This window comes from Saccopteryx leptura, chromosome 1 (genome assembly GCF_036850995.1).
Source record: "Saccopteryx leptura isolate mSacLep1 chromosome 1, mSacLep1_pri_phased_curated, whole genome shotgun sequence".
Classification (NCBI taxonomy): domain Eukaryota; kingdom Metazoa; phylum Chordata; class Mammalia; order Chiroptera; family Emballonuridae; genus Saccopteryx; species Saccopteryx leptura.
In genome coordinates, this window is record NC_089503.1 from 285,477,051 (window position 1) to 285,493,372 (window position 16,322).

Sequence of the window (16,322 nt, forward strand, 5' to 3'; positions counted from 1 at the left end):
TTCCCACCAACAGTGGATGAGGGTTCCTTTTTCTCCACAGCCTCTCCAACACTTGCTATTACCTGTCTTGTTGATCATAGCTAATCTAACAAGTGTGAGGTGGTATCTCATTATAGTTTTGATTTGCATTTCTCTAATAACTAATGAAGATAAGCATCTTTTCATATATCTGTTAGCCATTTGTATTTCTTCCTGGGAGAAGTATCTGTTCATGTCCTCTTCCCACTTTTTTATTGGATTGTTTCTTTGTTTATTGTTGAGTTTTATGAGTTCTTTGTATATTTTGAATATTAGGCCCTTATCTGAGCTGTTGTTTGAAAATATCATTTCCCATTTAGTTAGCTGTCTGTTTATTTTGTTGCCAGTTTCTCTTGCTGAGCAAAAACTTCTTAGTCTGATGTAGTCCTATTCATTTATCTTTTCCTTCACTTCTCTTGCCTTTGGAGTCAAATTCATAAAATGCTCTTTAAAACCAAGGTCCATGAGTTTAGAACCTATGTCTTCTTCTATGTACTTTATTATTTCAGGTCTTATATTTAGGTCTTTGATCCATTTTGAATTAATTTTAGTACGAGGGGACAAACTGTAGTTGAGTTTCATTCTTTTGCATGTGGCTTTTCAGTTTTCCCAGCACTGTTTGTTGAAGAGGCTTTCTTTTCTCCATTGTGTGTTGTTGGCCCCTTTATCAAAAATTATTTGACCATATATATGTGGTTTTATTTCTGGATTTTCTATTCTGTTCCATTGGTCTGAGTGTCTATTTTTCTGCCAATACCATGCTGTTTTGATTGTCGTGGCTCTGTAATATAATTTGAAGTCAGGTATTATAATGCCCTCAGCTTTGTTCTTTTGCCTTAGGATTGCTGTGGTTATTTGGGGTTTTTCATAGTTCCATATAAATCTGATGATTTTTTTTTCCATTTCTTTAAAAAATGTCATTAGAATTTTGATGGGAATTGCATTAAATTTGTATATTGCTTTGGGTAATATGGTCATTTTGAATAGATTTATTATTCCTATCCAAGAACAAGGAATATTTTTCCATCTCACTGTGTCTTTTTCAATTTCCCTTAATAATGCTTTGTAGTTTTCATTATATAGGTCCTTTACATTCTTTGTTATGTTTATTTCTAGGTATTTTTTGTTGTTGTTGCAATCATGAAAAGGATTATTTTTTTGAGTTCATTTTCTAATGTTTCATTGTTGGTATATAGAAAGGCTATGGACTTTTGTATATTAATTTTGTATCCTGCGACCTTACTGTATTGATTTATTGTTTCTAGTCATCTTTTTGTGGAGTCTTTGGGGTTTTCCATGTATAGGATCATATCACCTGCAAAAAGTGAAACCTTTACTTCTTCTTTTCCAATATGGATGCCTTTATTTCTTTATCTTGTCTGATTGCTCGGGCTACAACTTCTAGCACCACGTTAAATAAGAGTAGAGAGAGTGGACAACCCTGTCTTGTTCCTGATTTAAGGGGGAAAGTCCTCAGTTTTATGCCATTTAATATGATGTTAGCTGATGGTTTATCATATATGGCCTTTATCATGTTGAGATATTTTCCTTCTATACCCATTTTGTTGAGTGTTTTAAACATAAAGTTGTGTTGCATTTTATCAAATGCCTTTTCTACATCTATTGATAAGATCATGTGGTTTTTGTTCTTTGTTTTGTTGATATGGTGTATTACGTTAACTGTTTTACATATGTTGAACCATCCTTGAGATTCTGGGATGAATCCCACTTGATCATGATGTATTATTTTTTTAAATATGTTGTTGTATTCGATTTGCTAGTATTTTGTTTAATATTTTAGCATCTGTATTCATTACAGATATTGGTCTATAGTTTTCTTTTTTTGTGCCATCCTTGCCAGGTTTCGGTATGAGGGTTATGTTGGCCTCATAAAATATGTTTGGAAGTATTGCTTCTTCTTCAATTTTTGGAAGACTTGGGAATTTGACTTCCTTTGAGTCAAATAGGAACCAAGTCTTCCTTGAATGTTTGATAGCATTCACTAGTATAATTGTCTGGGCCTGGACTTTTATTTTAGGGGAGGTTTTTAATAGTTTTTTCTATTTCTTCCCTGCTAATTGGTCTGTTTAGGTTTTCTGCTTCTTCATGGCTCAGTCTGGGAAGGTTGTATTGTTCTAGGAATTTATCCATTTCTTCTAGATTGTTGAATTTGGTGGCATATAGTTTTTCATAGTAGTCTACAATAATTCTTTGTATATCTATAATGTCTGTTGTGATTTCTCCTCTTTCATTTTGGATTTTTGTTTATATAAGTTTTTTCTCTTTTTTCCTTGGTGAGTCTTGCCAAGGGTTTGTCAATTTTGTTGATCTTTTCAAAGAACCAGCTCCTTGTTTTACTAATTTTTTTCTATAGTTTGTTTATTCTGTATTTCATTTATTTCTGCTCTGATTTTTATTATTTCCTTTCTTCGGCTGGTTTTGGGTTGTCTTTGTTCTTCTTTTTCTACTTCCTTAAGGTGTGAAGTTAAGTGGTTTACTTGGGCTGTCTCTTGTTTGTTCATATAGGCCTGAAGTGATATGAACTTCCCTCTTATTACTGCTTTCGCCGCATCCCAGAGATTCTGATATGACGTATTGTCATTTTCATTTGTCTGTATATATCTTTTGATCTCTGCACTTATTTCTTCTTTGACCCACTCATTTTTCAAAAGTATGTTGTTTAGTTTCCACATTTTTGTGGGGTTTCTTAACCTTTTTTTTTTGCAGTTGAATTCTAGTTTTAAGGCTTTCTAATCAGAAAATATGCTTGGTACAATTTCAATTTTTCTGAATTTGCTGATGTTATTTTTGTGGCCCAACATATGGTCAATTCTTGAGAATGTTCCATGCACACTAGAGAAAAATATATACTCTGTCGCTTTGGGATGAAATGTCCTGAAGATGTCTATCATATCCAATTGCTCTAGTGTTTCATTTAAGGCCAATATATTTTTATTGATTTTTCTGTTTGGATGAATGATCTAGAGCCATCCGCCATCAGATCGTGTATTGAGGTCTCCAAGTATGATTTTATTTTTGTCAGTTTTTGTTATTAGGTCAATCAGTGGCTGTCTTAAATATTTTGGTGCTCCTTGGTTTGGTGCATATATATTAAGAATTGTTATGTCTTCTTGATTCAGTGTCCCCTTAATCATTATAAAATGGATCATTTTTGTCTCTGATTACTTTTGCTGTCTTGTAGTCAGCATTATTAGATATGAGTTTTGCTACACCTGCTTTTTTTTTGGATGTTATTTGCTTGGAGTATTGTTTTCCAGCCTTTCACTTTGAATTTGTTTTCATCCTTGTTGCTTAGATGTGTTTCTTGAGGGCAGCATACAGTTGGATTTTCTTTTTTAATTCGTTCTGCTACTCTTTGTCTTTTTATTGGTGAATTTAATTCATTTACATTTAGTGTAATTATTAACACTTGAGGGTTTCCTATTGCTATTTTATAAATTGCTTTCTGTTAGTTTTGTATCTTTTTTGATTCTTCTCTTTTGTTTTTCTATCATTTGTTTTTGTTTGGTTGTAATCCATACTTCTTTCCTCTGTTACTACCTTTTTTAAGTCATGTTCTTCTGTGGTGGTTTTTTGGAGTGGTTACCATTAAGTAATGAAAAGGGTACCTACCATGTTCATTGTAGTATACTATCTTATGAGTGCTTCTGCACTTCATCGTTTTTTGCTTCTGTTAATCTCTGTCCTCTCCCCCCCTTTTTTTTTGTTTTTGTTGCCACAGTTTAAATTTGGTTTTATTGTGTTCTTGGTGGAGATTTTCTTTTGGTTTTGTTTTGTTTTGTTCTTTGTATCTGGTTGGAAACCCTCTGTTACTATTTCCTGAAGTGGGGATTTTCTGATGATAAATTCCCTCATCTTTTCTGTATCTGTGAATGTTTAATTTCTCCTTTGTATTTGAAGGATAGCTTTGATGGGTATAGTATTCTTGGCTGGAAGTTCCTCTCTTTCAGAACTTTGAATATTGGGGTCTACTCTCTTCTTGCTTGTAGAGTTTCTGCTGAGAAATCTGATGATAATCTAATAGGCCTTCCTTTATATGTTGTATTCTTCTTTTCCCTGGCTGCCTTGAGAATTTTTTGTTGTTGTTGGTTTGTGCCAATTTTATTATATTGCCTTGGAGTAGGTTTGTTTGGGTTAAGAAAACTCAGTGTTCTGTTTGCTTCTTGAATTTGAGGCTTTAATTCTTTCCACGGGCTTGGGAAGTTCTCATCTATTATTTGTTTGAATATGTTCTGCATTCCATTTTCTCTCTCTTCTCCTTCTGATATACCTATTATTCTTATGTTAGTCTTTTTAATGGAGTCAGACAATTCCTATAGGGCTTTCTCATTTAAAAAAAAAATTTTTTTATTGATTTTAGAGAGGAGAGGGAGAGACAGAGGAGAGACAGAGAGACAGAAGGGGGGGAGGAGCTGGAAGCATCAACTCCCATATGTGCCTTGACCAGGCAAGCCCAGGGTTTCGAACCAGTGACCTCAGCATTTTCAGGTCAATGCTTTATCCACTGTGCCACCACAGGGCTTTTTAAAATTTTTGAGTCTCGTCCTGACCTGTGGTGGTGCAGTGGATAAAGCGTCGACCTGGAAATGCTGAGGTCGCCGGTTTGAAACCCTGGGCTTGCCTGGTCAAGGCACATATGGGAGTTGATGCTTCCAGCTCCTCCCCCCTTCTCTTTCTCTGTCTTTCTCTCTCTCTCTCTCCTCTCTAAAAATGAATAAATAAATTAATTTAAAAAAATTAAAATTTTTGAGTCTCTCTCTTCTTCTCTCTGTTGTGCAAGTTGCTTGTCTTTTATGTCACTAATCCTATCTTCTATCTGGCCTGTTCTATTAGCTAAGCTTGTTACCTCATTGTTCAGTTCATGAATTAAATTTTTCATCTCTGTTTGATTTGTTTTCATAGTTTCAATTTCCTTGGTAATATATTCTTTGTGTTCGTTGAGTTGTTTTTTGAACTCCCTAAATTGCCTTTCTGTGTTTTCTCTATATCTCTGAGTATTTTTAAGATTTCTATTTTAAATTCTCTGTCATTTAACTCCAGGGTTTCCAATCTATTAAATTTTTTCTCCATAGATTTTTCCTCATCTATCTGTGCTACATCTCTTTTGTATCCATGATATTCAATTTCCTTTTCCTTAATGGCTTCTGAGGGTGGTTTTGTTAATAACACTAATGAGAATTTATAAAGAAGAAAAAGAAAAAATTTTTTATTATTTCTTTTTATTCCTTTTTTTCCTTCCTCCTTGAGAAAATACCATGAAAAAATGTGAATTATATTGTGCTAAATGGAACAAAAACTACCTATAATGGAGGGCCTGAGTTGGGGAGAAGTGATAAAGGGGCAAAAAAAAAAAAGAGGTAGGGACCCAGAAAATGCAAAAAAGGAAAAAATTGGGGTCAAGAATAAAATGATTTGCTTGTAAAAGGCAAAAGATTTATGCGATCTGAAGAGAAATGAGAGCATGATGATTTGCTTGTAAGTGATGGTCAACTAAGAGATATAATGAGAGGGATAAGAGGGAAACAGGAAAAAGGAAAAAAAATTACTATTGTATTAAGTGCAACAAAAACTAGATAGAATGGAGATCCAGGGTTGGGGGGACTGCTAATGATTTAAAAAGCAAAATAAAAAGCACCCAAAATATCACAAAGAAAAAATTTGAGTCCCAAATAAAATAATTTGTTTATGAGTGAGGATCAAATGAGAGGAAAACTAAAGGAGAAAAGAATAAACTAAGAGAAAAGGAGAAAAAAGAAAAAGGGAAAAAATAAAAGAAGAAAAAAGGAAAAAAAAGAGAGAGTTAAGGGTTTGGAATGTAACCCTCATAGAGAGAAAAGAAGAAGAAAAGAAAAAAATGGAAAATGTAACACTTATGGATAATGTAGTTCAAGATGAAGAGAAAAGAATAAGATGAGCAGAGAATAAAAGGACCAAGGTGGAAGAAAAATAGTAATAAAGACAAGAAGATGAAAGAAACAAAAAAAGTGGAAAAAGTTATCAAGTCTGTGGATTTTTTTTTATTTTAAGAGGTTATCTTCTTCCTTTTTCTTTCCTCCCCCTCTTCCTGGTCAGTGGCTCTGTACCCCAGGCTCTGCCCCTGTGGCATGTTTAGGCAGAGATTTGTAGTTGATGAGTCTCTATGGTGATGTCATATACTAGGCTTCAGTCTTGTTGATAGTCAGGGCTTGTTAGCATTTGCAGGCTCCAACAATGGGAGAGCCCATTTTCCCAGAGCCTCTCTCCTAGTCTCTCCTTCTTGAATTAGCAGCCTGATGACCCAGCTATGAGGTTGCCGCTGCCTCTACCTGGAGAATAAGAGGCTCAAAGAGCTGGCAAATCCCCACTCTATCCCCACTCAGCGCAGGGCTCTGGGTAAGGCTCTGTAAGTCAGAGCCACCAGTGTAATCAGGCAGGGCTGAGAGCCAATTGTTTTCAAGGTGCCTTTCTATGAGCCTCCAGGCATGTCCAGTATGCCTCAGCACTCTGTGGGACCACTCTCCCCAGGCTTTTTGCACTTTGTAACCTGTTTTGGCTGGGAAGAAGATGCCCTAGTCGCTGCCTGTAGAACAGGAGGTCTTAAAAGCTGCCAAGTCCCTCTTTTTAATGTACAGCCCTGAGTATGTAAGCTCTGCCAATCAGAGCCACCAGCTTAAGCAGGTAGAGGGGCGTGTTGACTTCTGTTCAGTTCCCCAGGTATATCTAGTTAAATTTGCCTTAGCATTCTGTGGGATTGTTTCCTGCAGGCTTCTTCCTTGTTGAAAAGCCTACAGCCTATCCTGTCTAACTTCTGCAGTGTTTTCTGAGGTTTGTTCTGTAGGACTGTGTTTTTCATCCTGTATCGGCTGACAGGAAGTAGCCCCGCCCCTACATGCATAGCAAGAGGCACTAAAAATATCACATCTTTTGTCTTAGATCGCTGATCTGAGAGAGACCTTGTCAATTAGAGCCACGTAAGCCAGTTGGGAGGTGAGCAGACTGTGGGTTAAGCTAATTTCAGTGATTGAATCCGCAGATCTGCTCCAGAGACAGATTGCAAGCTGCTTGCGCGCCCCTCCCCCTAGTGCTTCCTTATTTTTTCTTCCCCAACATGTTAACTTGAATGGCTGGGTGAGGCACCCCGCCCACCTGGAGAAGTTCGGGCGTAGGGAAGTTCACTTTCGTGCACTCCCTGTGCGATGTTGGGGGTACAGGGACCACACCAAGACTCTGGTCACAGCCCATGCAGGGGCCTCTGACCCTGCCCCTCTTTCCAGGAACATGGGCTCTCACTCCTGGGGCACTAGGAGGAACCTCTCACACACTGTCTGCGCTCTCTGACCAGGATATCAGAGATAATGGCAGCTGCCGCTTGCCTGCCTTTGCCGGGTCCAGCGAGGGCATTAGCTCGTGGGCTAAGTCGCCGCAGAGCACACTCTTTCCTCGGCTTGGATGTCTGTGCCACAGCCTGGTTCCTTCCACACTCCCAGCCCCCACTCTCTCTCAGTTCCAAGTGAAAGCAGTCCTTGCTCAGGTTAGTGAGGAAGGTGGAGTGGTCCGTTCTCCGTCTTATTTCCTACAGGGTTGATTATATACTTAGTTAATTTTTCGCTCCATCATACCTTCGTGTTCAGTGTGTGGGACTTCCAGATGCTCCAAGGATAGATTTTTCTGTCACTGGTTATAGAACTTGTTGAAATTTTGGGGAGAGGTATCAGGAGCGCTCCTCACAGCGCCATTTCTCGGACGTCACCGATAACATCTTCTTTATCTAATCCTCTATTGAAGTATACTTTAGTTATCTCCATGTCTTGGCTACCATCAATAATGCTGCAATGAACAAAAAGGCATATATCTTTGCAAATAAATGTTTTCAAGGGTTTTTTTTGTTTTTGTTTTTTTTTTGGTAGATGTCCAGAAGAGGAATTGCTAGGTCATATGGTAACTCTATTCTTAATTTTCGAGGGAATCTCCATACTGTTTTCCACAGTGGCTATATCAGTTAACATTCCCACCAGTAGTAAATGAGAGTTCCTTTTTCTCTACAACCTCTCCAACACTTGTTATTATTTGTCTTATTGATAAATTTTAAAATGGAGTAAGAATATATTTCATTTTGCCAGTTGTCAAACAATTTTTAAATAAAATTTAAATACTATTTTAATTAGCATTTAGTATATTTAAAGATTATAGTTATATTTAGTGTAGTGAGATGTTCACACTATGAGAAGCAGATAGCAACTGAGATGGGTTGAGAACCCAGCAGATGGGACACCCCATATTCCTTCCAACTTATGCTCTGGGTCTGTAGTTTAGTAAACTGATGAATAGAATCACCTGCCCTGTTAAAATTGTATTTCTCATACTTACTTTTTAAAATAAAATAAACATAAGTATAAGAATTTACTTTAAAATAAGCAAGTCTTAACTTGTAATAGTGTACAGATTTTGTAAATATTTTTCAATTACAGTTGACATACAATATTATGTTAGTTTCAGGTGTCCATCTCATACTCATTTTTGTTTTCTGGCTGGGGGTATGAGAGTGATGGTTGTGGCAGTGTGGTGGTGATGGAAATGGTAATTACAGTAATAAACAGAATTCACTAAAGTCAGATATGCCCACAATGCAACTCTAATTCCAACCTATTGATGTATTTTTGCCATGATGAGAATGAAAACCCAGAGCTCACAATGTCCCTGTTAAAACGTTTCCCCTTAGCACAAAACAAGATAAGAAGCAGAGGCAAAGTCATATGTTAGCAAAGCAGAAATCCTTCAAGTTTACCCCTTAGAGAAAGCTAAACCCTCTGCCTCAGAAAAAAAAAGGAAAGAAAAAAAAATTAGTTCATTGGAAGTATATAATGTGATGAAACAAAAACAGTTTAAAAATACATGTGATGGGCCCTCACCAGTTGGCTCAGCGGTAGAGCGTCAGCTGGGTATGTGGAAATCCCGGCTTTGATTCCTGGCCAAGGCACATAGGAGAGCACCTGTCTGCTTCTCCAACCTTCCCCCTCTCCTTTCTCTCTATCTCTCTCTTCCCTTCCCACAGCCAAGGCTCCATTGGAACAATGTTGGCCCGGGCACTGAGGACGGCTCCATGGCCTCTGCCTCAGGTGCTAGAATGGCTCTGGTTGCAATGAAGCAATGCCCCAGATGGGTAGAACATCACCCCCTGGTGGGCATGCTGGGTGGATCCTGGTTGGGTGCATGAGGGAGTCTGTCTCTCTGCCACCCCACTTCTCACTTCAAAAAAAAAATACATATGATGTGTGAGGTAAGTTTAATATAGCACAAGAAGTATTCATTAATATGAATTTGTTTTACATATTTTAACATTCAGCCACTGTTTCCTTGCCTCTTCTCAGACAGAGGAGTGAGGCTCAGTTTTTATTTAGTTATTTATCTCTTCAACCATTTTTTATTGATTCATTACCAGGGACCAGCTCTACTGCTGGGTGCTAATTGTCCCCGGATGAACAGGGAGGAAATGGACCTTGCCCTTATGGGTCTATATTATGGTGCCATGAGAAGAACAGTGTGAGCATTTAAGGTGCTATTTTAATAATGAGGTCTTGGCATCTCTCACCTTTCCAGGGCCACCTTTATTAATTATGCTTTGAGTGAATAAAAATTCATGCACTTGGTGATAAAACCCAGTAGCAGAAACATTCCTAATGAAAAGTGAATGTACCTGGTCCTGCCTCTGTGCATTCCTGGTCTCTCAGTCACTTCTGCTTTTAGTTCTTTGCCTGTTTTTAAATAGTGTATGTATATTTCTTGATTCATAGGCTTTAGATATTATCTATTTATTTCTTGCATTGTTAAATGAAGATTTTGTGTCTCCACTACTGCTGCTTTTCTGTACCCTCTTTTCAATTTAGTCATCTCTTTTGTCAGTACATTTATATATTGGGTATCTTTGTACTTTTAATTAATATAGATAAGCTTCTAAGGTTGTTTTATCAACTATATGTAAAACTTCTTGCTTCCCAACTTTGTAAGATGAGGTTGTTAATTTTCCCACATTTGTCTTTCAACTCCTTCTCAGCTCCCAAATTCTCTTGCATTTTTCTTTTGTCAGGGCTGGTAGTATTTTAATCATAATGAAGCATTCTGTCATTTACCTATAAACTGATATTCTGTAAGTTGAAAACATTTTCATCATTATTATTACTAGTTATATGAAGCCAAACAGCATTCCACAATATCATGTCTTTCTGTATAAGTCCAGTGTCTCCCTTTTGTGCCACACATACAAAACAAACATAACAAAACAAACCCCATGAACTTTTCAAATAAATTCCAAATTCTCACAATCAGGCCAAATTTTACTTTGTTTCATTTGTAGACCTCACCTTCCTTGAACATCTTCCCCTAGAATTTCTGACTGGGTCTCTTTTATTTTTGCTGTAAGAAGAAACACGTATCTTTTACCATATTGCTATTATCTTCCAGCTTCTTACACACTCTTGTCTACTGCTTGCGATCAATTCTATTTTTTTTCTTCTTCAACCCACTGACTTTTTAATCTAATAGAGACTCATCATGGCTTAAATGCACTGCGGCTTCCGTGTAGTTTGTTATTGCTGTCGTCCGCGGCTCAGTTCAGCTTATTCCTCTGCATACGCCGATTCTGCTTCAATGTTTCTTTGGGTTGGAGCTACATTTTTCTGGGTTCCACTTAACTCTCCTGTGAGTCTCTCACATTACCCCACCACCATGACTGCACCTACTTACTAGTGTTCTAATTAATAAAATTGCTTATATTCTTCATTGACTTCCCACAGTGACCTAGTAGAGCTTGAAAAAACCAGCCAGCAACTTGGTAATTTACTATTCCAGCACCGGCTTACTTTTCTTCTGACTAATGCTCTGTATTAAAAAAATACTTGTCTCTGTCTTCCTCTTTGAATTCTCTTTTGGTATATTGGTTTCAAGAACACCAGTGGAGTTCTCCCATTAAAATTGTTCATGTGCTAGAAACTATTTTACGTCTTATAACATTTGGCAATTCTTGTAAGAAAGAAACAAGATATATAAACTATAAGGAGAGCTCAAATTAAACTACTTCTCCTGGGCACATTCCAGACAGTTTTCTTCAGAAACCACGAACACAGGACTTGTATTATCAATGATGAGATGAGTAAAGGATAAATATTTTTTTAAAGGGGTCCCTTCCTTTCCCCAATTACATTCCACAACTAGAATTTTTGAAATGTTTTTATTCTCTTTTCAATGAGCCTTACTATGGATTTGTTTCTGTCTTTTTTTGTGACAGGACCTCAAATCTTGATGATCGCAGTCTTCACTCTCACCGGCACTGTGGTGGTGCTCCTGTTAATTGCTTTCCTGGTGCTGAGGTACCTACCGCCCCTCTCCTGCTGTGCTCATCACTTGGGGGGGGGGGCTTCTAACGTCTGTCGGTGATCATGTAGGTAACAAAGAGGTCTCCAGACAGTTGTAAGATCATGAAGGCATTCTGTATCAATGATGGAATCAAGGGCAGAATATTACTGAGTGGATAGATTAGAGTTTTGGTGTAAAAGACACCTGAACTCAAATCCAAGTTCTGTGACTTATCAGTTGTGGTGTATTAAGCATATTACTTAGCAACTCAAACATATTACTAAGCTTCACTAACGTTATCTGTACTCTTTAAGGAGTTGAATTAAAGTATGGATAGTGACTACCATATAGTTGGCATTTTATAAGTGGAAATAGTTACCTTTGCTGCTTTATTGCTATATTGTGGGAAATATCAAAGTTTCTATATTGCATAATGTTTATGCTAGAAGAAGCCTTATAAATCATTTATTCCAAACTTCCTATTTACATGGGGTAAGAGAGGGAGCCATATAACTAAGGGAGAATCACATCTCTAGGTAGCATGTAGAGCCAAAACTAACATTCAGGCCTTCTGACCAGCAGTTCCATGGTTGTTCTACTTAACTTGGACATATGAAGTGCCTAGCACAGTACCGGAGACATAGTGTGTACTCAGGAGTATTTGTAGAATATATAAATTAATGAATGAAAACCACACAACATCTTAATCTGTGTATATGTTAAACACACAGAACTTTCTATCCTATGACATTATAAGGGTCACTCCACTTCCTAACTGAATCAGACAACAATTTTCTCTATACATCATATGTTTTGGTCTGTGTCACTATACTTTCTCACAATGGGAGTCCAGCCAGAACCAAGAAAGGAAGTAGGTTATTCTCTTCAGTCTGAAAGTTTCTCCAATTCTGTGTTGCTTAGAAATTTAAGAGATAATCTACAGTGTGTGGTGACTATTCAGTTGAGAGTGACCACAAATCAAAATTTGGAAAAAGTAAATCCAGTCAATAGTAGGGTCACAGATGTGACCTGGAAACCAAGTCCAAATAGGTATCGGCTTAAGATAAGGGTAAATCACAAGGTAGGAGACAGCAGCAGGTGTAAACAGGCATTTTCCATTTTCTCTAAGCATGAGAGGCAGAGATAGGGCTTCCAAATAGCTATAGTAATAGTGTGTCCATGGGCTTCCTAATAGCTATAGTAATAGTGTGTCCATGGGCTTCCTAATAGCTATAGTAATAGCGTGTCCATGGGCTACCTAATAGCTATAGTAATAGTGTGTCCATGGGCTTCCTAATAGCTATAGTAATAGTGTGTCCATGGGCTTCCTAATAGCTATAGTAATAGTGTGTCCATGGGCTTCCTAATAGCTATAGTAATAGTGTGTCCATGGGCTTCCTAATAGCTATAGTAATAGTGTGTCCATGGGCTTCCTAATAGCTATAGTAATAGTGTGTCCATGGGCTACCTAATAGCTATAGTAATAGTGTGTCCATGGGCTTCCTAATAGCTATAGTAATAGTGTGTCCATGGGCTTACTTATAGCTATAGTAATAGTGTGTCCATTAGGAAATTTGAAATACAGATGTTAGTTTTCTAGCTTTCCATTACGATAGCCTCTACAAGAAAAGCAGCGACAATTTATGGCATCCCTTAATCCTATATGAATGACAGTTGGCCCTGTTGAGTCCCAAGAGTTTCCTGGGGTAGACAGATGAAAGCTTGGTAACCTTCAAGGCCTTGATAGTTATCCTACTTTTCTTTGAGTCTTAGAGTCACAATTATTGGTCAGTAATGTGCTATTTTATATGTATTTAATAGAAAATTACTCAGAATTAAATGGAAGCTTTAGGAAGGGAATAGTAATTTCTGTTTAAGGCACATTAGAAAAGGTATCATGAATGACCTTGAGAAGGTGAGTAGGACTTTATCAAATGACCACAAGCAAAGGCAAATTCATGGCCATATAAATAGGTCAGTGGAGAAGAATATAGATTCTAGAATCAGACACAAACAAGCATGAGAATTTGGAATATTTTAGAGGTGACATTACAAGTCATTTGGGAAGTGACATTGGGCAGTAGGATTCCAACATGAAAAAATTAAATAAAACACTACCTGAAACAATACACAGAGATGAAGTCAATTCTATATAGATTTTTTAATTAGATAAGGACCAAAATGTGAAAATCAAACTTCAAAACTTAGAACAAAATTAATAAGAAATGATTTTATGATCTCAGGTTAGGAAAGTATTTCTCAGTCAAGATAAAAAAGAAATTCATAAAAGAAAAAATATAACCAAGGACATAACAAAATCAAAACTTTCTGTACAACAAAGTTAGAATTAACAAACCAGAAAGTATTTGTAACACACAACAGGGAGATGGATTTGTTATGCAGACTATATAAGGAACTCACATAAATTAATAAGAAGAAGATAGCTCTGACCAGGTAGCTCAGTTGGTAGAGCATTTTCCTAATACACCAAAGTTATAGGTTTGATTCCTAGTCAGGGCACATACAAGAGTCAACCAATGAGTGTGTGAATAAGTGGAACAACAAATCAATGTTTCTCTCTCTCTTTGTCTCTCTCTTAAATCAGTTTTTTAGAAAGAGTTTATTTAAAAGAGAATGAAAAGACAATTCAATGGAAAAAACAGGTAAAATTATGAATAAAAAATTCTATATAATCCCATACAATCTATAAAATATTTTAAAAAATAATCTCTTTAGTGATCAAGAAAATAAAATGCAAAGCAACAATTAAACACCATTTCACATACATCATAATGTTCAAAAAAATATTTAACACCATCAAGTGTTTAAAATATGGAGGAAACAGGAATTCTTACAGTGGGAGGTTACCTTTGGCAACAGTTTGGTAACATCTGTAAATGTGAAAGTGAGCATCTCCTGCAACCCAAAGGTTCTATTTTATCCATACTTTCCAGGGAAAACAATTAAAAACTGACATTTTGAATGTTGGGATGCCTGTCATTACAATTTCTCTGTCTCTTGTATATTCTTTATAAATATGTTTTAAAAGGCACAGATGCATAAGAGGAACAGGCTTATTTAGGAATATCATATATTCTCAGTAGGTTTAAAAATCAATGTTTTCCCTTTCAAAGTTTTCAGTTTAAAATCTTTTTCTCTCCTTTTCCTACCCAACTCTTTTCATGAGATCAATTCAGATTCCTTATTATAGTGAAGGACTGTATTATTGAAGGACCCATAATAGTGAAATGAAAAGAAACAAAAGGGAATATAAAATGCCTTCAGAGGCCCTGGCTGGTTGGCTCAGTAGTAGAGCATCGGCCTGGCATGCAGGAGTCCTGGGTTTGATTCCCGGCCAAGGCACACAGGAGAAGCGCCCATCTGCTTCTCCACTCCTCCCCCGCAGCCAAGGCTCCATTGGAGCAAAGTTGGCCCAGGCGCTGAGGATGGCCTTGTGGCCTCTGCCTCAGGCGCTAAAATGGCTCTGGTTGCAACAGAGCAACGTGCCAGATGGGCAGAGCATTGCCCCCTGGTGGGCATGCCGGGTGGATCCCGGTCGGGTGCATGCCGGAGTCTGTCTGACTGCCTCCCTGTTTCCAACTTCAGAAAAATACAAAAAAAAAAAAAAGTTCTTCAGAAATCTTTATAAGTTCACTAATAGCAACACTGGCCAGAGTGGAGAACACAGAGTTATAATTGGGCTAGCCTCACTCACCATGTATCTACCTGAGAGTATCAAGGTTGTAAACTTCTCCCAGTGTTCAGAAGCTGAATGGCATGAATACTGTCAAAACCTACTGACTGGTTCAATTCCTATCACAGAAAATATAAAAAAGAATATGAACTTCGTCAAAAAAAATGGTCCCACATTCCTCCTGAAAACATCTATCCTCTGGAGACCAATGAGACCAATCATGTCAGCCTGAAGGTAAGGCACACCTTAGTTTTAAAGAATTCTATCAGAAGCGGGTGCTACTTGCCAGGTATTTGACAAAACATTGGTAGCGTGGAGGAAAATGTGTCAAGCAGAGATCACTTGTTTCAGAATCCAAGACTTAGTTGTTATTTGGCTCAGTTTGAAATGACCCCCAGAGGTCAATTTTAACCAATATTCTAATAAAGCACAGGTTTTTATGAGAATGAAATGGAGAGATGCAACAGTTCTCAACCTTTCTTCTGCCTTTACACCAGAAGTGTGGCAGATGAAGGGCCGTATCTGGCCTGCAAGCGTGTGTGTGTATGTGTGTTCGTATTTATCATCTTTTAAAATTAATGGCAAAAAAATAAAAATAAAATTAATGGCAAGATTTACAAAAATCTTGAAAGGGCATAAAAAATTCATTTTATCAGCTTCTTCTGACAATTCAGATGATCCAGGAAGTCGAGGCTGCACCGGAACGGATGGGCTGCCCCCTCAGGCCCCCTCAGGCACCGGGTCCAGAGCCCTTACTTGCGTTGCCACTTGGGCCTTTAGGTGTGAGTTTGCAACTCACATGCAACATGTTCCCCGAAGAATAACTGTGTAGCTGTAGGCGATGATTCCCAGTAGGAGGGATGGGGGCAAAGGGGTGAGAAAACCCTGGCTGAAGTAGGCCACAAGAAGGAGAGGGACAGTGGAACTCTGAGAGGAAGGGAGAAAACCCAGAGTGAAGCATGAGAGGAGTGGATGCCTGGAAAGAAGATACGGTGGTGAGGAAAGGCGAGTGGTGAAAGAGAAACACAGTCCATTGTAACGGTTTCTCTGGGAGCCCGCCAGCATGCTGTGAGAGAATAGCTACTCCACCTCGCAGAGCCTCTGAGCCTTTGCCTGGCAGTGGATGGGACAAGATGTGAGGCTTCTGGAATAATCAGCTTTTTTTTGTGCCAGATCGATGATGATAAGAGACGAGATACAATTCAGAGACAGCGACAGTGCAAATACGACAAAAAGGTAACTATGGTCTCCCCTGCTCCTC

The 16,322-nt window shown here is 37.8% G+C and overlaps 1 protein-coding gene across 3 annotated transcripts in view; it reads left to right on the top strand.

Moving 5' to 3' along the window:
* Positions 1-16,322, top strand: part of GUCY2C (guanylate cyclase 2C) — an 86,125-nt gene that overhangs the window by 32,591 nt on the left and 37,212 nt on the right. For all 3 annotated transcript variants that reach the window (XM_066355376.1, XM_066355358.1, XM_066355367.1), the window contains 3 exons: positions 11,300-11,381; positions 15,190-15,295; positions 16,235-16,297. In XM_066355376.1, coding sequence (XP_066211473.1) covers positions 11,300-11,381; positions 15,190-15,295; positions 16,235-16,297 — 251 coding nt within the window. The remainder of the gene's footprint in view (positions 1-11,299; positions 11,382-15,189; positions 15,296-16,234; positions 16,298-16,322) is intronic.